The sequence below is a fragment of the Eublepharis macularius genome, chromosome 15, assembly GCF_028583425.1.
Source record: "Eublepharis macularius isolate TG4126 chromosome 15, MPM_Emac_v1.0, whole genome shotgun sequence".
NCBI lineage: Eukaryota > Metazoa > Chordata > Lepidosauria > Squamata > Eublepharidae > Eublepharis > Eublepharis macularius.
The window spans coordinates 37,525,734-37,550,840 of record NC_072804.1 but is presented as its reverse complement, the minus strand read 5'-3'; the positions used below and the strand labels follow the sequence as shown (position 1 = coordinate 37,550,840).

At 46.6% G+C, this 25,107-nt stretch overlaps 1 protein-coding gene across 1 annotated transcript in view; it reads left to right on the top strand.

The window, feature by feature from the left end:
- FNDC5 (fibronectin type III domain containing 5) overlaps window positions 1-19,231 on the top strand; it is a 38,669-nt gene extending 19,438 nt beyond the window's left edge. The window contains exons 2-6 of the mRNA XM_054999938.1: window positions 4,484-4,599; window positions 7,656-7,854; window positions 9,952-10,044; window positions 17,339-17,472; window positions 19,190-19,231. Of these exons, the coding sequence (XP_054855913.1) occupies window positions 4,484-4,599; window positions 7,656-7,854; window positions 9,952-10,044; window positions 17,339-17,472; window positions 19,190-19,231 (584 nt within the window). The remainder of the gene's footprint in view (window positions 1-4,483; window positions 4,600-7,655; window positions 7,855-9,951; window positions 10,045-17,338; window positions 17,473-19,189) is intronic.
- Window positions 19,232-25,107: the final 5,876 nt, after the last annotated feature.

The following is a 25,107-nucleotide window of genomic DNA, read 5'->3' as shown; positions in this document are numbered from 1 at the left end:
GGAGCAGGGCTTTTTTTCAGAGGGAACGCGGTGGAACGGAGTTCCGGCACCTTTTGAAAATACTTGGCAATAGTGCTTGAAAATAATATTATTTCAAAGAAATCTGTGTGTTTCTTCCTCTTTTCCCTCTTGAGAGTTCCACCACCTCTTTTCCCAGAAAAAAAAAACCCTGCAAAGGAGTAATTATGCATTCTGGTTAACAAAACTGTTCTCTGGGTACTAAGGATACCTCCCCCCACTCCATGGTGGTGCTGGGAATGATAGGATAACCAAGCCTGCAGTTTATTGCAAATGTATGCATGAATTTATTTAAAACAATTGTGCCCCTAGGGTTGCCATGCCAACTCCAGGTTGGGAAATCCCTGGAAATGTTGGGGTGGAGCCTAGGGAGGGCACGGTTGGGAGAGGGGGGACCTCAGCAGGGTTGAATGCATAGATCCCACTTTCCAAAACAGCTGTTTTCTCCAGGAGAACTGATCTACATTGTCTGGAGACCAGGTTTGATTCTGGGAGATACCCAGGCCTCATCTGAAGGTTGGCAGCCATGTTTGTCCCACACTCTCCAAATAGGGTTGCCAGCTCCAAGATGGGAAATTTCTAGAGATCTGGGGGGTGAAACCTGGAGAAACCTGGAAAAAGTGGGGTTTGGGAAGGCAAAGGACCTTGGCATGGCATAATTCCATCAAGTCCACCTCCCAAAGTAGCCATTTTCTCCAGGTGAACTGATCTCTGTGGCCTGGAGACCCGTTGTAATTCCGGGAGATCTCCAGTCACTAGCTGGAGGCTGGCAACCGTATCTCCAAAGCAAGTTTCCACAGTATTGTCAGAGGAGACCTTTGACAGAAGCAATCAGGCGAGACTGTCAAAAGAGCTCAGGTTGTAGCAAAGCCGGTGGGGGAAATGAGCAGGGAGCATTCTCCCTCTGGAAATATAAAAACCAACAGGAATTCAGATCTGTCTGGAGGACTTAGTGGAACTCACAGGACCCTTCTTTCCAAAGCAGAATGTGGGGGCGCTTCTATTGGCAAAGCAGGGCAGTTCTTTCGGAAGAGGCAGTGGCTGTTGTTGAGGAGGGGAGGGAGTGTTTACACCTGCTTGGTCCCAAACATGATTCCGTTTTCAGCTGCAGCTTTTCTGCCTTGTACTAATGTCGTCTGGGAACTAGAGCAGCGCAGGCAGCGAGCGGGGAGAAGCTCTAGCCGTGCCTACTTTTGCTTCTTGCTGTGGCATTTCCTGAGTGCCGGGTGGCACTGAGGGAAATTGACTCACCGCAGCCTCTCGGTTGATGGTTAAAGGGCAGAATCTTGTGTTAAGAAATACAAATATTTATGACACGGTGACCAAGACTTCCTCCTTGGAATTTTGTTTGTTAAGAATGGGAGCAGGATGGAAGTTTACATTAAAATGGGCTAGGATTTATAGGCTATGGCAATTATTTAATGATAATATTACAGTTGTATTATAATGACAGCAAAAAAAAGAAGATCTGCTCTGCCCCCACCCCAGCCTGGGCCTGTCCTCTTTTTTTTCTCAAAGGAAAAAGTACAAGAATCCAGATCCAGTGGTAGCGTTTTCCACGTTTCCCCCATAAAGTCCATTAATAATCAGGTGCTCCTTTAATGAGGCGCTAGAAGGAGCCCTCCGCATTTTAAAGGAGATGAATGGGATTCAGCAATGTTTATTTCTTGAGCCCATTTCTAAGCAGCCTTTTCCTAAGAAATATGCCCTTGGCAGGGCTGGGTTGCAGCCAAACGCTTCCTTGGTGTACTGTGAGGGGACCTGTTCCTGTAGCATGAAGATAGGTCCTGTGAAGCACGGCTGGGAGGTGGCTGGTGGTACATTGCAAGGCAGCCAGGAAGAATAAGAGAGAGAACCCCACCCCATTACCATCCTTGGCTCCAGATTTGCGCCTCTTCCTGCTAGCTTTTTCCTCATCCTGGCCACTTCCAGTTTCTATGCACTATTTTAGGGCTGATTCCACACGGCTTACCTGAAGCCGGGACGTTGCGCAACGTTGCGGATCATGCCGGAAAAAACGCGGAAGATTGCATTTTCTCGCGTGAGTTTTGCGCGAATGTCTACAAAAATGCCATCCAAATTCTAGCGTCCTTTGTTTTTGCAGCATGCACTAAAATCAGGGTTTTCTTTAAATTCTTTTTTTCTGCCAGACTGGGGTTTCACCTGGCTTGACGAAGCTCTGCCTTGGAGTGATGCATGGGTTTAGTTTCAGGTGGGCAGCTGTCTTGCTCTGCAGTAGAACGGCAAGATTCGAATCTAGTAGCACCTTAAGGACTAACAAGATTTCCTGATTATCAGAGTCAGACCTCCCTTTGTTAGATGAAAGGAGCTTTGACTCTTGAAAGCTGATACCGTGAAAATCTTGTTGGTCTCTAAGGTATTACTGGACTGGAATTTGGCTCTCCAGCTAGCGACTAGAGATGGGTGCGAACTGGAAAAAGCCCGAACCATGTGGTTCATGGTTCGTCAAATTTCACAAACTATGAACCATGAACTTTCATGAACCTGCCCCTGGTTCGCGAACCGGTTCATTTGGTTCGTGAAAATGTCACATCCAGGCCAGAAAACCATCACTTCTGGGCCAGCAGAAGGTCACTTCCGGCCAGCAGAAGGTCTGCAGGAAGTCCATCCCATGTTGCCTAGGAAACTGATTGATTGGCACCAAGCTGTCTGCAGTGACGAACCAAAAAACGAACCAGCCTAAAGTTCATGGCGGTTCGTCAGAAATGGGATATGACGAACCGCTGGTTCGCGCCATGAACCGGCCTGGTTCATGCTTAATTTTGGTTTGTATTTTGGTTCGTGCCCATCTCTACTAAGGACCAGCTCTTGGCTATTCCATACTGTGGCTTGATGGAGCAGCTTCAGATCATTTTGAAAATATAATCTCCATAATCCTTTCAGCAATGCTGCAAGGTGTGATATCTCCATATTGCAGCTGAGCCACTGGGGAGAAAGCCTCACTCAGAATAATTTTTTGTTTATAGTTATACCATACTTTTCTTTCCTAATAGGGACTCAAAGCAGCTTACAACACTGTTCTCCTCTCCTCCATTTCCTCTTCACAAAACAACCCTCTGAAGTAGGTTAGGCTGTGAGTACATGATTGGCCCAAGGTCACCCAGCAAGCTTCCATGGCAGAGTAAGGATTCGAATCTAAATCCTAGCTGATGCTGTAATGGCTACGTCACACAGGCACCTACTGAGGTTGTGGCTTAGTTGAGATTTGAACTGGGGTCTTTTGTACTCTGGTGTTCATCTGCTACTGTGGTCCAGATTTACATAAAGGGACCTTGGAAACTATTTTGCTGATCAGAACACAGGGATGTTTGATGCTATTTGGGTCTGTCCATTCCAGTAACCCGTTTCCAGCAGTGGCCAGCCAGTTGACTCTGGAAGTTCAACATGTAAGGTCTAAACAGCTAAACAGATGTACACTGCCTGAACATGGAAGTTCCATTCAGCTGCCTTGGCTGATGTGAACATATGATGTTGTTTCATACCAAGTAGGTTCTATGGTCCACCTTTTTCATTTCTGAATTCCCTATGAATTTGTCTAATCCTTTTTTGAAAGCTGTCTAAGACATTGACTATCAGCACAATCTTGTGGCAGAGAGCTCCACAGGTGTCGAGTTGAGTGTCACAGAAAACATGGTGATGGGCTGACTGTGGGGAGCAATTCAAAGCATGATATTGCAGTAAATGTGGGGGCTGAAGGACTGGTAACTAGGTTTGGCATTTGGGTCTTAGACTGGAGTTCTGCAGCATCACCTTCAGCTTGTCACTCTTGGCAAGCCACTTGCCTCTGCCCAGGCCTGCACCATGTTTTCAGCTGTAGCCAGCCAGATGTTTCTGGACAGCTTAGAAGCTGATCACCAGAGCAGCAGCATTCCTTTGTTGTACTGCCTTTGAACATGGAGGTTCCATTTAGTTATCCTGACTTGTAGAAGGAGTTTCAGCGGTCACTGCTGAGTTGGGACAGGCTGGAAGGGCTTTGGGAGGTTGACACTGAGGGGAGTAGCTCAATAGGATGGTTGGGGATGATGGGTTGCATCCAGTGGATCTGTTCCCCTAGTTGGAGGCTCTTTCCTCCAGTGGAAAGAGACTCCATTGTATGAAAGTACCTTGGCTAGTGGAATAGGCCCGTAGTATCCTACACTATAACATCCCCATTTTTGCAGACACCCGCCACAACTGTTCAGAGGTATAGTGCCTTGGAACAGGAAGGACTGGTTCAGTTGTTGGACTAAGGGCCATTGATAGACTTTATCCTCCATGACTTTGTCTTATCCTTTTTTCCCCTCAAGCCATTTACATTTGTGGTCATCTAGCGGCAGTGAGTTCCATAGGGTAATTGCACATGGTCTGAAGAAATACTTTACACTCCATTCTCTTGCAGTAATGAGCTTCTTCACTCCAGTAATAAAATGGCTGTATCCTGCCCACTCTTTTTATCTCCTGGCAGACAGCCCCTCTGCTCCAGTCAATGTCACTGTCAAGCTCCTGAAGGCCAACTCGGCTGTGGTGACCTGGGATGTTCTGGAAGAGGAAGTAGTCATCGGATTTGCCATCTCCCAGCAGGTCAGCTTGCTTCCATGGCTCTATTGATGGTGCTCATCTCTGCTTCTTGCTGGCCCCTCTCAGGGCAGAACTGAGAGGTTCTGTATTATTATGAAGACAAAGCTTGATGGGCAGGCAAAACTTCCACTTCCTAGCACTCTGGAACCTTCTCCACTGTCTAATAGGACCTCTCTCCCCTCTGTGTAATAGGAAGCTGGAGAAAAGTGCAATAGAAAGAGAGATAATTTGAGCATTGGCAGAAAATTTATTCTGAATCCAGCATACATACCACCAAGCCAATTTGCAGGCTGATGGAGGGGTAGCGATGCCCCCCACCCAAAAGGTTCCCCCCTCCATCCCTTTGTATTACATGAATCCTGTCCTACTCTGATTTTTAAGGTTGTTTCTGGTTTTCTAATACTTCAGTCCAGGACTTTTTTTCTGGGAAAAGAGGTGGTGGAACTCAATGGGTTGCCCTAGGAGAAAATGGTCACATGGCTGGTGGCCCTGCCCCCTGATCTCCAGACAGAGGGGAGTTTAGATTGCCCTCCACGCCATGGCAATCTAAACTCCCCTCTATCTGGAGATCAGGGGGCGGGGCCACCAGCCATGTGACCATTTTCAAGAGGTTCTGGAACTCCGTTCCACTGCGTTTCAGCTGAAAAAAAGCCCTGCTTCAGTCTCATTCCATTGTTGCGTAAGGTGATTTGTTCAAGGCTGTGTTTCTTCTGGAAGATTCATTTCGAAAAAAATCTCTCAGGCTCAGGCCAATTTAAGACGCCGTTTTTTTATACAGCTTGTTTGTCAGGAGGGCCTGCTCATCAGTCAACTTGATTGATACCTGTTGATGGATGTGGACAGGATTCTTGGGTTTATGAAGACCACCTGTAAACTAGACCCTTGCCTATTGTGGCTTGTTAAATATTGCAGGTCCAATTCAGCTGCTCTACGTGTGGGAACTGTAAATTCCTCTTTGGTGGAAGGGAATTTTTCTGCACACTGAATGAAGCATTTGAGAGGCCTTTATTGAAAAAGAACTTGCCAATACACAAGTCCCGTTTTCACTCTTCCATTTCTGGGCAAGGTGATCAACTGGGTGGTGGCAGCACCACTTGGGCATTTCTGAATGATTCATCTGTCCTTGACCCATTTCCTTTTGGCTTCTAGCCCGGTTTTGGGGCTGAGACAGCTTTGATTGTTCTGCTAGATAATCTCAGACTACAAATGTACACGGGGTAATTCTTTGATAATTCGGCTAGAATTAGTGGCGTTTGATACTGTAGCCCATTAATTATGATTAAAGTATTTGGGAAATGAAGTGTGCACGTGGAGGTGGGGGTTACAAGGGCTGTCCTTTTTATCAGACTGAATATAAAGAGTTTCCATCGGAGACTGGATCATCTATTTAAACCGCTAATACAGGCTTCCTCAGGACCCTGTCCTCTTGCCATTTTTTTTATTATCCATATGAACCATTGCCTAGGATTATCCATAGTTTTGGTATTGAGGGTGTCATCAGCAGGCCTTGAGCCAGGTAGGGTTATCAGCTCTAGTTTGGGAAATTCCTGGACATTTGGGGGTGGAGCCTGGGGAGGGACCTCAGCAGGGTATAAATGCCATAGTGTCCATTCTCCAAAGCAGCCATTTTCTCCAGGGGAACTCATCTCTGTAGTCTGGTGATCATTTGCAATTCTGAGAAATCTCTAGGCTCCATCTGTGGTTCAGCAACTTTACCAGAGCCTGAAATGTTTTGGGATAAGAGGAGACATGTGGAAACTGAATCCTGACTGAACGGAGGGGGTGTAGGTTGGGAAAAGTTGATGCTTTGGACAGGATCGACTTGTCCGCACTGCACAAGGTTTGGCTATCATTAGCTATGTAAGGAAAGGGTTGCATCCTGCTCCCTCGGTCAGCTTTGGCCCTCAGTACCCAACCCAATGCCTGTGGGGGAGTCAAATCTGAAAGAGGAGGGAGTATTGCTGGCACCCTGCAAGTAAGGCATGCACACTCACCCCCACAACTTTTGGCCTCTCAGAAGGAGAACGCTTCCTCTCAGAGATTGGGAGTCTCTCCAGCTACCACTCTAACTGTGGCCAGCCCCTCTCCCCCCCAGCCACTTCCAGTCAGCTTCTATGATGACAGTGGCATCCTAAAGATGAGTCTTTCTAGAGTCCCCCCCCCCACTACCTCATGGCAGCCTCCAGGATCTCTTCATCCCTGGAAAGCCAATCAGGTAAAGAGTCTGTGGAGGCCTTCTAGGTGCAACCCTTTTTGATGGATAAACACAATGTATTTGTTGCTCAAAGCTTTTGTGTTCATCTTATCCATAACTTGTCTTGCCTTCTTGACCCAGCAATGCTGCTCTATGCATCTGTGATTTCTAGACTAGATTACTGTAGTGTGCTGTTTGTGGGGCTGCCCTTGAAGATGACCTGGAAGCTTCAGAATGAGGGCTGCCCGTTCATTGAATGGGACTCTTAATACTGATGATAGAGGAGAGTCCTATTCAATGAACGGGCAGCCCTCATTCTGTGGCATTCGCTCCCAGTGGCATTCGCTCCCAGTTGGCTTCCAAGCCCAATTCAAGATGCCAGTGCTGCCCTTTTAAAGCTCTTTTTGGCCTAAGATCCATATGGTTGAAGGACTGCCCTTCCCTGTGTGAACCTTGTGCTAACTTTGGTCACTTGGTTAATCCTTATAGGCAATGCCTTGGTTACAACTGGCTCACTTCATGGCTACTCATTTGAGAGCTTCGTCCATTGCCTCCCTCACCCTGCGGAATGGACTCCCAGAGACAATCTTCCTTTGCATCCTTCAAGAAGGGCAGGCAGATCTGTTCTAGATGAGCTGATCCCTGGAGAGGTGGCACAAAAATGTTCCAAATAAAGAAATAAATATTGTTCTCAAGGGCTTTGTGAACTGAGTTTGCTGTGGAATTGAACATGGAGGATTGTAATGTTGGTAGACTGACTCTTCTGTGCTTATCTTGATGCTTAGATTGAACTGCTTGTTAATTTGTTTTAGCATGTGTGGCAAGCCAGCCTGAGTACATGTGTGCTGTGCCTTTTACCCTGCAGAAGAAGGACGTGCGCATGTTGCGCTTCATCCAGGAGGTGAACACCACGACCCGCTCATGTTCCCTCTGGGACCTGGAGGAAGACACCGAATACATTGTGCACGTACAGTCTATCAGCATCCAAGGCCAGAGCCCAGCCAGCGAACCCGTCCACTTCAAGACCCCCCGGGAAGCTGAGAAACTGGCTTCCAAAAACAAAGGTCAGTGAGGAAGAGGGCTGGACCTCAAACAGGGTGGTGGGTGGTCTGCAGAGCTGACTGCAGAGGAGAACAGCTGACATACGGCCCAGTGCCAAACATTCTCCCTTTGGGATGGAGCATTCAAGAAGGCCAGAGGCAGCTGAGAAGAGCCTACTTTTGCATGTCTCAGGTTAAGGGGACCCACTGAGGGTGACTTTCTTCAGGACTCCTCCAAAAATCCCAGAAGAATTGTGGGGCTAGGTGGGTTACTGAATAACAACAAAAATTGTGTGCTTATATACTGCTCTTCTAGACAAATTAGTGCCCCACTCACAGCAGTGAACAAAGTCAGTGTTGTTATTATTATCCCCGCAATACAACTGGAGTTCTGGGGCTGAGAGGAGTGGCTTACCCAAGGCCACCTGCAGAGCTCATGGCAGAAGTGGGAGTCGAACCAGCAGAGTGCTGATTTGCAACCCAGCCACTTAACCACTACACTACAGCAGCATGGACGGAGTATCCACGGACCTGGGAAATGGCACTTTTAAACTGGAACCCTTCATCAGGGCTGCCCAATATCTGCCTCCCTCTCTACAAGCATTCCTCCACCACCCCATCCAGAATGAGTGGTCAAGCTCAGAGGGCCTGCACTAGGAGACAACATCAGGCGGAAGCCTTGACCTCTGTGCCCTGTTGGTTGGCCCTCCATGGCCACTGCTTGCCCGCTGTGTGAAATAGGACCTCTGGTCTGATCCAGCAGGGCTCCTTTGATGTTCTTATGAGCTGAGCCTTGCCAGGTCTTTACGTATCAGGACACTGCAAAAAGATTTCCAGGCTCTGCTTTGAGGAAAATCTTACCTTCACAGGATTCAACAACTGTTTTGTGCCAATCCGATTTGGACCTAGCAATATGTGTTGCTGTGGAAGGGGCATGAAACTGATACTCAGCCACACAGCAGCTGTGTGGGATGGCTATTAAAAGGTAAAGTCCATTTGGGCTCAAATGGTCCCTGCCACAGCTGCCATTTTCCTGCATTGAAACAACGCTGTGAGGGAGTCCTGCCCACACACACACTTTTTGCTGCTCGATGTACACAGAATGTTCCACACGGAGTAGCAAAAATGGAGAAATAATCCCCACTCGGGCTGTTTTGGCATGGGGAGAATGGCTTGGGGAGAAGGCAGGACACTTCCTCCCCCATGGTGTAGGTTTGCCAGGCCCCCTCTACCTATTGATGAGTGTTGGGGGCAGGGCGACAGCAGACACTTACCACTCCACACACACAAGTGTGCATGTAGCATCTTTTGATGACAGCACATTGATACGACTGGAAGCACGGCATTGCACCAGGAGTGACTCTTTAGGAGTCAGCCCAAAACAGTGTTTTCACACTGGACGTTGCACCAGAATTGATGACATCGGCTGGGGATGCAGGCAAGTTCTTGCACCTTTTCCCTGGCTTGCCTGCTGATGATATGTGATCTCCGAGTGGCCTGCCTCTTCCCGCCTCCTGCCAGCGAATGTTGGGCAGAGGCAGGAATCCCCAGGAGATTGTCTGCCATGAGCTGGCACCTGAGAACTCTACTGTGGTGGCATTCCAAGCCCAAACAGGCTCCCCTTAAAAAGCTATTTCCCACAGCTGCAGTGTAGCTATGGGGAATATGGCCTCTTTAAAAACACAGACATATAATTTGGCTTGACTTGGGAGTGACATAGAAAACAGCGGGAGGCTGGTAGTGGTACGACTCAGTGTCCATTTCCCCAGTGAAACAAATAGCAGCTTCCTGGAGCTGAATCAGGCACATTGGAGGGGCGGTATGAGCCTCTTTTCTCTGTGCGCCACCCTCTCAATCCTGATTGGTCCCCCTCACACTTGGGAAGCATGGTGCTTCTAGAACAAGTCCATGGCCCAATTTAGGGATGTCCCCATGAAAAATGTAATGTGAAGAATACAGATGAATAGCGGAGGCTGGCTCTCTAGTCCAGAAACCTGCAACCTGTGAATTTCTCCAGAACCCTCTGCAAACACGTTGCTGAAGTCTCGCCCCCCCCCCCGAGCCCCTTGCAGGCTGGAAATGGCTCTAAGTGTCTTTTTCCTTCTCTCCCTCCACATGCAGATGAGGTGACCATGAAGGAGATGGGAGAGAAAAATCAGCAGCTGCGAGCAGGAGAGATTCTCATCATTGTGGTGGTCTTGTTTATGTGGGCAGGTTAGTAGGAGTCCCTGCATGTATACATACATACGCAAGGCAAGGCGTATGCCTAGCGATTTAAAAAAATTATCTATTTTTATTTTATTTATAGTCCACCTATCTCACTGATGCTCAAGGCAAATTACATAGAGATTAGCACAGTCAAGATCAAGGACATTTTAATAAACATCGGATAAATAAATGCAAGTTTACAAAGACATAATGTTAGCAAAAATCCATTACAGAGTTGAAGAAATGCTGAAACAGAGCATAAGCAATTCTCAGACCGACATTAGATAACATAGAACTACCCAGTAGGATCATACTTAAAGCAATAGGTAGTACATAGGTGGTGATGATGGAGAACGATAGTGAAGAGTGCCGTCAAGTCACAGCTGACTTATGGCGACCCCTGGTGGGATTTTCATGGCAAGAGACTAACAGAGGTAGTTTGCCATTGTCTCCTTCTGCAACCTTGGCCTTCATTAGAGGTCTCCTATCCAATTACTAACCAAGGCTGAACCTGCTTCTGTGATCTGACAAGATCAGGCATACCTGGAGAACATACTTAAAGCAACAGATAGGATGTAAGGCAACGTAGTGGTGAAGTCTGTGGTCCCCGACTCTTTAGTGAAGCATCTCTTTGAGGCCACCTCCTTACAATACAGCCCTCCTATCTAGGTTGTTTTCAAAGTGAGCATGAGTGTTGCCTTCACATACACAAGCACACACACAATTCTGTATGCATGCCTGTTGCATACTTAATGCTAGGCATCAGAATAAGGTAGCATAGTTTAAAACAGGAGCACAGTTTAATAAGTTAAGTTTCTCTGTGTGGGTCTGCAGTAACAACTTCCTTTTTCTCTGTTCTTGCTCATACTGAGTCCTGGAGTGGATTTGGACAGTATAAACACTGGCCCGGATGAAAGTAACAGACTTGCCACAAACACCACCATGTCCAACATGGGTTGGGTTAGAGATGTCATTTCACCTAATTCCTGACTACTAAGAACCTAGAATATAGTGCGTGGAGACGGATGAATGATCTTAAGTGGTCCTTGGGTGTTTCATCTCACCAAATTCCGGTCAACCAGTAGGCCTGCCAACTCCAAGTTGGGGGAAATCCTGGAGATTTGGGGATGGAATCTGGAGAGGGAGGAGTTTGAGGAGGGGAGGGACCTCAGCAGGATATAAATGCTATAGAGGCCGAATCCACACTTCTCTACCCTCCGGTTTTCCTGCACATTCATTGCACTGGATTCTATCCCGCAATGTCCCAGGCTGTGTTCACGTTCCCTTTTTTACTGAGTCAGCGTCACGCTATGCTTCATTCACATCCCTGGGAGAAAAGCGGGATAAGGGGCGGGTCTAGATCCGCCGTCACTAATGATGACATGACTTTTTAAAAAATTTAATGAGATTGCCGCTATATTGATTTTCCTCTGTATTGAAAATCCGTTTGATTCATAGAAAACACCACAATGCATTGCACAAGACCGAAGTAGCATTTTATGTTGGTCAGAGACCCCCCAGGAGAGCACAATAGGTCACTGAAAAAGACTGCAGGCATTGGTGAGGCACAGGTGTTCGAATGGCCAATTACCGCAGACTACTGTGTTACCACTCAACTGTATTTATAGGATAGTGATTTTTCACTATACCGATAATTTAATTAAAAAAAAAAACTAGAAAGAGTCAACCTTTGCAGCCACAGTCTGCTTATCAGAAATGACCTAGGCTGTCCTTCGGCAGTAAAATGTTATTCACTGTAATAAAAATGGCACCACCACCCCCGATGCCTCCACGGGCTTTTTACAACGGCACTTCCCAAACCGCTTGGGAATCGAAACGGGATTGCGCAATAGCACTAGGAAAGCACCCTTTAAAAAAATAATAGACCAGATGGGGGTGCGGGCGTGCCTCGAACAGAGTTGGGACCATAAGAATTGCTTATGGTGTTCTGGAAAGGCAAGAAACAAGGAAGGGGGGGTAGTAAAGAGGGGGCGGTCTCTTTGTGAACCGCTTCTATTTGTTCACATCCATGGTGAGAACTGCGCAAGAGAAGCGTTGGAAAGCATGACAAACTTGTCTGAGGCGCAGCGCAACAGATGCGAAAGAATGGCGGGATTGAGGTGAGAGTATGTGAACAGCTCTCTGAGAAGCGCATAAATGGCGGGAAAATAGCAGCAAACTTGAGCCGTGTGGATTCGGCCCGAGTCTACCCTCCAAAGCTGCCATTTTCTCCAGGGGAACTGATCTGTGCTCTCTGGAGATCATCAGTAATTCTGGGAGATCTCTAGGCCCCACCTGGAGGTTTGCGATCCTATGCTTATTGGCTAGGCAAGCGGCCTTCATGGTTTTTGGAGGTTCTACTCCAACCAAAATGAGGCTCTGAAATCAAGGCAAAGTGTATACCAGAGCAGCATCGTTGGTTGCAGAATCCCTCTTTCTGAGTTTGACAGGTTTCTATCCCTTGTTGCTGCAAAGGAAAGCTTGAAGTCTGTGAGTGACGCCTGCTGAAGTCTGATAAACCAGCAAGATTTAAATAAGAGTCCCCGTTGGATTTCAGCACCCAAAAAAACCTCCTTGCTTCTTCCCATAATGAATGGGACCAGAGTAAATGATGCAAAATTGTAAAAACAACTAGAATAATTTTTGTTCAGTTTGTATAATATGTTTATGTCACATAATCAAGCTTTTCTTGATGCACAATTTTGATGATTTTTAGCATGGTGTACACCCAAGCCTGATTTTTTTACCTTTCCTTTTTGCTTTATTGTTTGTTTGTTTGTTTGTTTGTTTGTTTGTTTGTTTGTTTGTTTGTTTGTTTGTTTGTTTGTTTGTTTGTTTGTTTGTTTGTTTGTTTGTTTGTTTGTTTGTTTAACTTCTGTCCCACCCTCCCCACAAGCAAGCTCAGGGTAGGATACAACAATAAAACATAATCTACATTTAAAAACATCAGTAAAACAGTGGAATTCCCGTTGATACCACTCCCAGACAGCAGCCGTGCAACCACCCCCTGCCAGTAAAACACAAAAGGGTGGGTAAAAAGAGGGGGAACAAGCCTTTTCGATCAGGTGGTAACTCACATGGGGGGCCAGATGACCAAGCTGTAACTCATATGGGGGGGAAGATGATCACATGGCCCCCCTACCAGAAGGCCGGTTGGGAGGCTTTCCGAATGACTGCTGATCCAGCCTCTACCATATGCCTGGCGGAACATCTCAGTCTTGCAGGCCCGCCTGGGACTGAAATGACACCCCACCACGCACCCCGCCCAGTCCTGAGTGCTGTAGATCTCTTTTCCACTTACTGGTTTTGTCAGATGCCCTTAAGTAACCTGCCACTTGAGAATTCACATTCAGTGCTTTGGCCAGTATTCTAAGGACCCCCAAACTCACCAATCAAAAGTGAATTGTCTCCTGCCCTGCTTTGCAAACAATCTCCAGTTCTCTGTATTTACTGAACCTCATTTCTGAATAACAGAAATGTTAAAAGAACAAATAGGCTAAAGTATCAGAGCATAAAACAGCAGAGGGCCAAAAAACCTTGATCCTCTTACAATTTGTTACCAGGAAAACTTCCTCCAAAGCAAAATGCTTCCCTCTACAAGGTCACAGCAGTGAGCTGAGAGTAGAAAAGGATGGCCAGTCCATGGAAGCCAAGGGTCCAATCCACTTGGAACATCCGCTGTTCAGGTGTCTACCCCCAAACTCCCCCCCCCCACCACTTGCCACACATCCTAGGAGGACTTCTGTTTTAGGCAGTGCTTCCTGGCTAACATTGTGTCTTCCTACACGTGCTGAGGCATCTCGTGTAGAGAGACTCCGTGTCAGTGATTACAAGACAGTGTATGCGAAGTTCTTTGAAGCATAATATCAACACTAAGGGCACATTTGGGATACTTTGACTGTGTCAGTAATCCTGACAGCTGTCTTGTAAAGTAGGCCAGTCTTAGGATCAAATCCAGAGTGCAGATGTGAAGCTGCACCCAAGGGAATCGTGGCCTGCCAGATGTTAGTTCATGGCTGAGATAAGAACTGAATTTGAGATCTCCCTGCTTAGGAGTACACACTGAGCAACCGTGTTCTTCACGTTCTGGCATTTAAAAAACAGGTTCTGGGGCTGACGCCTTGGCTAGAGCCCCCATCTGGCTTGTCTGTCTGAGTCTGCCCAGCATGAGGTAACAAAAATGGAGCTTGCGCTTGTTTGCTTGCTGTGTTCAGTGTGTCCCCAGCTCCATTCGACAGCTGCTTTGGTGGTATAAAACATTTATGAAAGCAGAAAACTTCTCCCCATGAGGTTTGCGATCGCTTTAGCTGGAGGGGAGCTTGAGGGAGGGAGGGAAGGAGAGAAGGGGCAAGCCACTTCAGGTGAGCCAAGCACAGAAGAACAGCAGTGAGGAAGCAAATTGTATCACCCATGTCCTGCTGTGGGGGAACTGCCCCCGTCCATTTCTCCCCTTCTGTCCTCCAGCTGAAAGATTTTTTGGTTCACCTCACATGATATCTACACAGATCTGTGAGGCAAACCAATCCAAATGGTGTGGCTAAGATGCCCCCCCTTCTGAGGTTGCAAATGTGAGCATACTGAACAGTCTCACCTAGGTGGAGTGGGGGGGGGGCGTTGTATTAAAAAATTATATTAGTATATTTTAAAATTACTCATTGACTGTTTAAATGATTGCCATTCTGCACTGAGGAATAATTTAAGACCCTCTCTTTTTCTTGTCTACCAGACCACACGTATGGAAAATGGCTTCTAGATGGCTTCCCCAAGCACGTCTAATTGTACGCTGCCTCTCCAATTCAAAATTGTAGTATATACATCTGAGGGCTAAAACCCACTTCATCAGATACAAGATTATGACCAATTCTCTCTCTCTCTCCCTCTCTCTCTCCATCATTTAATGTATTCCTTGCTGTGAAATCTCCCATTTCTTATCCACTGAATTTGGTCTTCCAGTTCCTCCTTGTATGCCAGAACTGTGAATCCGAAACTAATGGGCTCAGGGAAGGGATGTCTGGGGATGATTCACAACCTCTTCACAAAGGGCACAGAGGCTTGGAGGCAGCAGCGCCCGTTTTCTTGTAGAAGGGGCCACTGGGAATGTCATCCGCAGCTGTCACGTTGTGTTTGCAAGCTGCAGGGAGAAAGGGTGCTTATTCAAGCACACTGAAGTGCCGAGGCTACTGCAGAAGATGCTTCTGTCTCTTTCATTTGTCACCAATGCCCAGGCTTTATTCCACACAGACCTAAGCAAGGCAAAGAAATTTTCCATTGTTCTGCTCTTTGTATTTCCCTCCTTCTCAGGGCAGATGCAGGCAGACAGAGGGGTCTGCCTTTGTCTCTATGGCGCAAACGAGGCTCCAGGATGTCTCGGCTTAAAGTAGCATCAAGTCACCTGAGGGGTGAGCTGCATGGCCCCTGACTTCTCTGTCCTGGCAGGAGCAGCTCTACATGCTGGTTCTGCACAGGGTTTTTCACGGATATCTGCCTTCTGGACTGGAAGGCTCTGCTTCTGATTGGCTGAACTATCAAGGCAACTGCACTGAGTTTGTCAACATTCCGGCTTCTCAAGGAATGACAGTGTTCAAAACGTTTTGCAGCCCAGCTTCTGAAGATATTGCTTCGGCCAGGATTCAAACCCAGTTTGGACAAGTATAAAAACCATATGCAGTAGCAGCTTTGTGGGGCAGGCTGAGAAATGTGCAATGGTCCCAAAAGAAGGGGAAGGAATGATCAGGGAGCCTGAAGGAAGGCTGTTGAAGAAAGGGTTGCCATTTCCAGGTTAGAAAATTCCTGGAAATTTGGTGTGGGGTAGAGCCTAGGGAGGGTGGGGTTCGGGTTAGAGTTAGGGGAAGGGAGGAACATCAGTGGCGTATCATGCCCTAGAGTACCACTGTCCAAAGGGGCCATTTTCTCCAAGGAACTGATCTCTGTCATCTGGAGAGCTGTTGTGACCAGTTGTTTGGCAACCCTAGGTACAATTAAGGTTAGTGGATCAACAAAGAAGGCATAGAAGGCAAGGTTTAATGGAAGCAAAGGAAACTGGAGGGAAAGCACAAACTGAAGCAAGAGGAGGGTCTCTTAAGAAACATCACAATGCTTACAGTTGGCGGGATGGGGCTGAGAGAGGTGCAACAGGGAAATTCTGCAGGCTGAAGAAACACAAAGACTAGAGGCATCAAGATGTAAATAAAATTGGGCCAAATTCTTCTCCGGGGCTTACAAATTGGGGCAAGCACTATCCACTGTTTGGTGGACAGGGAACTGTGTGGCCAAGAGTCAATGGGGCAAGGAGGTGCTAGTCCCTGAGAGGAACAGCATATTGACGTGGGCCAGGAAGGCCAAGAAACAGGGATAGGGGATGTCTTTCACACGTATTGCCTCCAATGGGTCAGGAGGACCTGGAGACTCCAAAAGTCCTTCTAGCATCTAATGTATATAATCAGTCTATAATCTGACTGAGAATGTGCAAAGGCAAGTTTGGGGAGCAGATTTGTTTCAGCATTAAAAGGTTGCATAGATAGTTGAGAAACCAGTTATTGCCCGTTTATCCATCTCATCTTTAAAAAAGAACAATTCATGTGACAGTGAGTTTCTTAGACTGTGGTATAATGGTATGATGAAGCATTTTCTTTTTAATGCCTTTTTAATCAGCTGATTTAACTTTGCTAGACAACCTGAGTTTAGAGGGAAATAGAAAAGAGTCCAGGAGCACCTTTAAGACTAACCAACTTTACTGTAGCATAAGCTTTCGAGAACCACAGTTCTCTTCGTCAGATGCATGCATCTGACAAAGAGAACTGTGGTTCTCGAAAGCTTATGCTACAGTAAAGTTGGTTAGTCTTAATGGTGGTCCTGGACTCTTTTATTTTGTTACTACAGATTAACATGGCTAACTCCTCTGGATCTATGAGTTTAGAGGAAGTACATGATGCCCCACACCTACCTACCTACCTACCTACCTACCTACCTACCTACCTACCTACCTACCTTCCTTCCTTCCTTCCATCCACCCCCCCATCCCTCCCATCATTCACAGTTTTAAAAATTCACCGTATTTAGTTCCCTAAGCTTTAAAAGGGCTTTTGGCAGAGGATCTACTGCTTCACATTTCCCATGTTTCTCTCCACAGCTTGATGCTAATAGAGGAGCCATTGAGAAAAGGTCCCTAAGACCTGGCTCTCTGTCTGCCAAAGTCCCATCTTGGAGCACCACAAGAGCAAATACTCCATGGAATCTGAGCTTCCCCTGCTGGGAAAACCATGCCAGTAATGTAACCTATGACATTTTTTCTTCCCATTAGGGGTGATTGCCCTGTTTTGCAGGCAGTACGACATCATCAAAGACAACGAGCCAAATAACAACAAGGAGAAAGCCAAAAACACGTCTGAAAGCAGCACCCCTGAGCATCAGAGTGGGGGGCTCCTGCGCAGCAAGGTGAGAAGGAAGCAACAGTCCGTACCCAAATACAAGCTCTGAACAACAACCCCCCAATGAAGAAGTCCTGGGGAAATTTGCAAGCCCAGAGCAAGACATTGTGTGGGAGTGGCAACTGGCCATCACATATCAGTCCAAAACAGCAGAATCTAATTGCATATAGTCTAATGCAAGGGTCCCCAGCCTTTTTGTGCCTGTGGGCACCTTTGGAGTTTTGGCATTTTGTAAAAACGGCCCAGGTGTGAGTAGGATAGAGCATTACCTGTGGATTGTCTGACTCCAACCTGGCCAGTGGGAGTACAGGAGAAAGCAAGGGATGACTGTACAGCCTTCTTTGACTAAGTCTGAGCTAAATAGCTGCTGGGGCTCAGCTTGGTTTGTCCCTGGCAGCCAGCAGCCCTCCAGAGCAGCAGTCCATGAGGAACTTTCTCAATAAGCTAAAGGGTCATTATGCTCCAGTACCACAGCCCTGGTCCAGATTGCTCCCCCTACACACACACAGCAGCTACATCCAATCTCAGACCTACAAGGCCTTGCCTAGCTGTCCATTTATCTTGGGATAAGAACCTGGGGGTGCCCCTGTAGAGGTGCCAGGCTTCCATTCAGAACTGCAAAACTGAACCAGTGAGTCATAAGAAGCTTTGTTAGTGAGGCTGAAGGCTCCAGGGATGCTTCGTTCTTCTTGGAGGCTGTGCGTGGCTGCCATTTGGAATGAAAAAAGTATCAAAGATGGCCTTTTCTTTGAACAACAAGGAGCATCGTAAATTGTCGGTTTTATCTCATGTGTTTTCTGTCAGTGTCGCCAAAAGGAACCCTTTACAATGTTTAGCTGATGAATGGGTTAGATGAAGTGACTAAAAACCTTTTGAGGAACTAAACTGCTGTTCCTGATCTGTCCGTCTTTAAAACAAACAAACAAGCGAGAGGTACTGTTTTCTACTTGCAAAACTAGAACTGGCTAGCACTGCTGTAGAAGAGGCATTCTCCCTTCGCTTCCACTCTGGAGGGATGCCTGCTCAAAGAGGGCACTTGCAGCATTACATGCATGCACAATCTAGAAACAAGCAAAATGCCTTTTCTTCAGAACAATGCAAATGTAGGCAGATTTAATATGAGGTCTACAGGTGTTCTGGCTCCTGTAAGGTTTCTTTCTGGCCTCTGATGGCAGGAAGGGGGAATGAAGGTTCAGGGCAAAGCTGCAACAGAATCTCCCTGAACCTTTCCTGGCTTTTTATCAGTGGCTCCCACAAGGCAGCCACTGCTTGCTAGGGGCCATGGCTTCTCTTGTTTCTGGCACCTGGCTGTCTCCTCGCTGGCCCCTTCCGATTGCTTGTGCCAGTGGCATAAATCTCTCCTACCTTTAAACAGTCAACTGAAACACAATTAACAAAAATGTTTTAATTTTTTTAAATGCATATCGATCTTATCTCTGAGTGGTTTGCAACCTTGAGTTGTAGGATGGCAGGCCTGGTGACTCCCTTGTTTCTGATGGTGGCATTTTTTTACTCGGCTATTCCAGGTGTAAACCTGGGCTGGCTTCCTCTAGCTTTTTCATGGTTGACTCAAGGGCTACCCTTTGTGGCAAAAATGGATGTCAAATTTGCTCAGATTGCTTCGATATCAAATACCTGACAGTTCAATGCCCAGTTCACTTCCAGCCCAAACTCCAGAATCACCCCCCTGCTCTGTCTTATTTCCTTCTCTCTCTCTCTTTTAGTTTCCAAAAAACAAGCCCTCAGTGAACATTATTGAAGCATGACAAGAGTGACGGATGGACTCCTTTTCTCTCCCTCCCTCCAAGATTTGGCAACTGGGGAAGTGGATATTGTCAGAATATTGTTGGAAAGAGACCTGACTAGGTGCAGACTGCCAGGCACCAACCTCCATCTTGGCCCTGCAAAAAAAAAAAAAGCCAACAATCCCAACTTAATGCAGAGAAATTCTGGGAGGACCAGTAGGCATAGACTATATATGGAAAAAGGAACACTTCCATGAAAAAGGCCCATTTGGCAGTTCAGAGTTCTCCCCTCCCCGGTTGTGCAGCTGTTCACCAACCAATGTTCACCTGTTGGCATGGCTAGTAGGGGTGTAGTCTTTCACTGTGACATTCTCTGTCTTGCTCTCCTGCAACACATCTGTCTCTTGGGAAATGTTCCTTTTCATTGCTAATTTGTTTGCCATGTACCATGGCGCCACATAAAGCAACAGGTGCCACTGTGGACCCTCAGCAAGGACACTGCTGCTGCTTCCACCTTCATGACAATACTGAAGGATGCCCTTTCTCTTGACCACAGACCGCACCAAGGACTTGGGCTGTAAATTCCACTCCAAAGTCGTGCCGTTTTTGTGTTTTTAACATAAACAACTATTTGCAGGCGTTTGGTTTTATGTCTTTTTTTAAAAAAAACCCAGAAGCACAATGTTCTGTGCCTGGCTTCTTAGGAGCTCACTACCTGCTTCTCATGGGTTATTGTAAGCCAGGGGTCCCAACATTTTTGAGCCTGCGGGCACATCTGGAATTCTGACAGTGGTGGGCGCAGCAACAATATGGTTGCCACAAAATGGCTGCTGCAGGAGGTGCAACCAGCCACAAAATGGCTGCTACAGCTTACCTTCAGTCATACAGTGAAGATCTTTGTGTTGTGGAAGCAATTTCTGCCAAAGCAATGTTTTTAATCAGAAGCCATGCTTTGCAAAAACCCCACCTGGATCCAAACACTTGGCACACAACAGAAATGGTGTTGGCAGGCACAATGGTTGGGGACCCCTGTTCTAAGCAATTGCAAGTTTCCTATTATCCTCCCAAGTTTAGTGTATTGTATTTCACTGCCTCCCACCCTACTTGTTAATCAACAGAGAATGCAACAACACAAAGCCCAACTCTGTGGCACAGTGAGGTCTGACAGCTCCCAGAGAAAAGAATCAAAGCACCAGTTCTTTAGGGCTTTTTTTCAGCGGGAACACAGCGGAACAGAGTTCTGGCACCTCTTGAAAATGGTCACATGGCCGGTGGCCCTGCCCCGATCTCCAGACAGAGGGGAGTTTAGATTGCCCTCTGCGCTGGCAATCTAAACTCGCTTCTGTCTGGAGATCAGGGGCGGGGCCACCAGCCATGTGACCATTTTCACCCAGGGCGATTTAAACTTTTAAAAACTCCCCCCCCTTGTTCCAGCTGACCCAAATTGATGTCATTGTGCAGTCCTCTTTTCCCAGAAAAAAAGCCCTGCTCTTGAGATGTCAGAGCCACATTTGCAGGATAAATCTGTATTGGTTCTGTATGACTTTAATGGTCATGGCTTCTCCTAAAGAATCCTGGGAACTGTAGTTTTGTAAGGTCAGAAGAATGATAAAAACCAGACAGTAGCCTTGCTTGATCAAACCAAAAATCCAAATAGACCAATGTCTTGTTTCCCAGCTGTCTCTGGAAGCTAGGGTTGCCAACCTCCAGGTAGGGCCTGGAATGAAAACTGACTACAGAGATCAGTTCCCCTGGAGAAAAATGAAGGCTTTGGAGGATGGACTCTCTGGCGTTATCCCCTCTTGAGGTTCCACCCAGCTAGCTGCATGGCTGAGTGAAGATTTGAACCTGCATTTCCCACATTGGAACCCAACATTCAAGCTGCTCTGCCACAGTTGTCCACAGATTTGCATGTGAGAAACCCATCACATTTCAGATTGAAGTGCTGTTTTATAACTCCGCCCCCCTCCACAGAGATGGATTGGGTGGAGTGTCTGCATTGCATCTTCTTCCTACTAAAAAGAGTCTAAGACATGCCCCAGTGCTTGGTTACTGTTCCTTTCTTACTGCCATAGATACTGCAACCACCACATTTCTATTTTTGACCTTCTCCCTTTCCCTTTGGTAGAGGCTAGAGAGGCTGAAAGCTTATCCTCTCTGTAGGTGGCTGTGCTTTGGCAGGCTCACATGGCAGAGGTAGAGGCCCAACTGGGAAAAACATGGAATTTTGTTGTGCTCCATTATCATTAGTTCATATCGCTCCAGCATGCTATTGCATCCCCAGTGGGAAGGATTGCTAATTGCAGGGTCTAGTGCCAAGATGGATTGATCCAAGCAAGGTTCATAGAACAAACCTTCCGCTGGGCATGGCTGGGAACAAGCTGCTGAAAGGTCAGGGTTCAGGGCTCACTTGGCTACCTCCAGTGCTTTTGGGGTCATCAATATTTGCCAGAGGCAGGCTTGAAAACAACAAGCATAGCACCAGGGAGAAGAGAATGAGCTGTGAGCCAGACAAAGGTGTGCCATTTGTGTTTAGGGCCCCCTGCTTGTGTGCAAGAAGACCAAAAAAGAGAAATTTTCATGCCTAAATATCTGCACGTCAGGACCAGGGACAGAAAGAAGGGGGCAGATGACTTATCTCAGCCACAAACTCAGCGGGTGGCCTTATGCAAACCACTCATTCCTAGCCCATTCTCCCATCTGGGAGCTTCTAGTACTCACCTACCATACAGAACTGTTGCGAGGACAGCAGAAGTAATGGACGTGATATGCTTTGAGATTTGCAAATTGCTGCATAAATGCTCAGTATTATTCTTGGATGTTGCCATGACGAAACCACAAGCTCCCCCATTATGTAGTCATACAACAGCGTTTTTTCCTGCTTCCTCACCCTTGGCCCATCATCCCACCTCACCGTATTTTAGCTGGGGAAGAGCCATGTCTGTATACAAAGAGCCTGTTCCTGGCTCTGTGATTGTGCTGACCTGCTTGTTCAAACAAGTGTTGCTGCACAGATGGCTAAAACAGCACTTCAAGTATTCGATGTGCATGAAATCCTGTTCTGGCCAGGGCCCTCGCTCAAGTTGCAGATGAGATGCCTGTGTGTGATAATGTTGCATGACTCTAATTCACAGTGCACACCTGGTTGCCCCAGAAGCAAGCAAGACATTTCCTAATCTCATTCCTCTTTGATTCTTACTAGAAAGGAGACTGGAAGCAAATTTGCTGCTTGAAGAGATAAAGGTTCTTTTCTGTGATAACTTAGGGCCAAGCTACAAGGCGAAAATGACACTTGAACGGCAAGTGAACAGGCTCACATGTATTCCTCCCTGTTCGCTTGCCCTTCACTCGATCACTACATGTAGCTTGGCCCTTAGAGCAATACACTGTGGTTTTTATATTTACAATGAAGCTCCTTGGCATGTAACTCCAGCAGACTTGCCAAGGTTGGTTGCCCTTGAACTGGCCTGTCAGGGCATTTTTGGAAAAGGAAGGGGCTTTCTTATCCAGATTTCTAAGGTTCATAAAAGAATCAGAACTTCTTTTATCTGGAAATTGGATTATTCTGGACCCATCCCAAGTCCACTAATCTGCCCCACATTCCAAATTTACACTCATTGGAAATCTAACACACATACAGATACATCACCTGACTTAGAATTCTTGGGACTATACAGTTTCAGACAGAAGGAATTCCTATACTGAAGTCGGCATCCCAACTCTTTAAATCTAGCATTGCTGATTGAAACCCAGAGATTAACAAGGATACCACAGATACTTCTGTAGGCAAGCTTATAAACACCCAGGAGATGATAATCGGATCCGTTTTCCTGCTGAACAACTCTGTAACTGTGCAATAGCTGTAGTGGTGGTGTTTTGTTTTCTTGCCTTTTGAGGAGGGCTTCTGCATCTGTGCAGTAGGCAAGGTAATTCTGCCCAGCAGGACCATGGATGGTCATGTTGGGGAATTAAATGATGGGGGGGGGCGCTACATCACCCATACAGCTGCAAGATACACATACACAAGAACTGATGACAGATTTAAATGCAATAGTAAGCGTTTTTTTAAAAAAAAAACAGCTTGTTTCTAATTGCTGATTTGCTCACTGTTTGTTTATATGATTGTCTACCAAGCAGCAAACAGTGACAACACGTCTATGTGGGAGGGAAAGAAGAGGAAGTCAATTGGGCTGAGGATGTGCGTGTGTGAAAACGCTGTCATTTGCACTGTACTGTACCTTTGGTGGTGAAAAGTGCCATCAAGTCACAGCTGACATATGGCATCCCCTGCTGGGATTTTTGAGGCAAGGTCAGCCTTGGCTAATACTTGGATGGGGCACCACCACGGAAGTCCAGGGGCACTATGTAGAGGCAGGCAATGGCAAGCCACCTCTGTTCAACACTTTCCTTGAAAACTCTATGGGGTCAACATAAGTCAGCTGCGACTTGACAGCACAAAAGAAAGGAAGCATGAAACAACTCATTGAAATATCTACACTATTTAGTGGATGAGGCAACAACCTTAGATCAAATTCACATGTGCCACATTTTATAACCCCCGGTAAACCAGTAAGGGGTTTTAAAAACAATTCTATATGTTAAAAAAGGCAGTTCTAAACAGATTTGCACTGAGCTTCTCAATTGAGTTGACAGCCTGCAGGAAGGCTGATTTATACTTTCATTTCAGCCTTCTAACACTTTGCAACACAAGTGTGATTTCCGTCTAATACAGCTAATTGCTGGCAGACAATTTGACTCATGCAGTTGAACAAGGGCCTCCCACCCCACAACGTACTGTTATTTTAATGGACAATTTAAGGAAGTAAATAGCTCTGAACTGCGAGACTCCCACACCATTTCCTCCCCAGCAAGGCATTGTGTGCAAAGTCAGTGACACAAGGGGGCAGTATGGAGAACAAAACCACAGCTCAGCAAGGCTCCCTTCCCTTCACACCTTGAAATTATGCTACATCCTGTACTTTGAAAAGCCTATGATTCCCCCCACAAAAAACATTTGCCCTCCCTGGAAATTCTCTTGTACAAGCCTCATTACGGCCCCGCTTTTGTGCATAGAATTCTACTGGCAGGAGACCCCTATTTGCAGCGGCTTGAGTGACAGACTAGAAGCTGGGCTAACCAGGTGCGATTCTCTGCTTTGCCAAGGAAGCTTGCTGGATGACCTTGGGCCAGTTGCATACTCTCAACCTATCTCACACAGTTATGAGGAAAAAATGGAGGAGAGTATGATATAAGCAGTTTTGGGTCCCCAATGGAGAAAAGCAGAGTATGAATGAAGTAAAATAAAAATAAATAAATAACAGCTGGCTGAATCGACAGGGCTTCATTTTCCAGCTTTGCTGCCATTAGCGACATCCAACACCTGCCTCATCTCTCTGACTACATGTTCCTCCCACTCTCCTACTCTTTTTTGAAAAGCACTTTTCTTTTGTATGAGCTCAATGACACCTGAGCTGAACAGATCTTCCACTAGACTCAAGTGTTATGCTGTCTGTAGACGAAGACTTATCAAGGAAACACACACAGAGAAAAACCAGCTCTTAATAGCTGTATTCATCCTGCATCTTCAAGGTCTCTGTGTTCAACCACACAGCTCCCAGCTGCAGTTAAAGATCTCAAGCAGCAGGTATGCAGCAGAAATATAACCAAGTGCCATTTCCTAATAGCAAAGCACCGCACAGCAAGAGACATTGACAGAAAGATCAGCGAGGTCAGTGGCCTACAGGGTCAGGCTTTTCTCTCTCATAGAGCCAGAAGTACAGAGGAGGCCTGATTTCCTCTCTCTGTTCCCAAGGAGGCTGGTACCAAATCTGTTTCCAAACAGGGACTCAACACATTTGAAGTCATCACAGACAGCAGGTGTTGAGGGGGGTGGAATA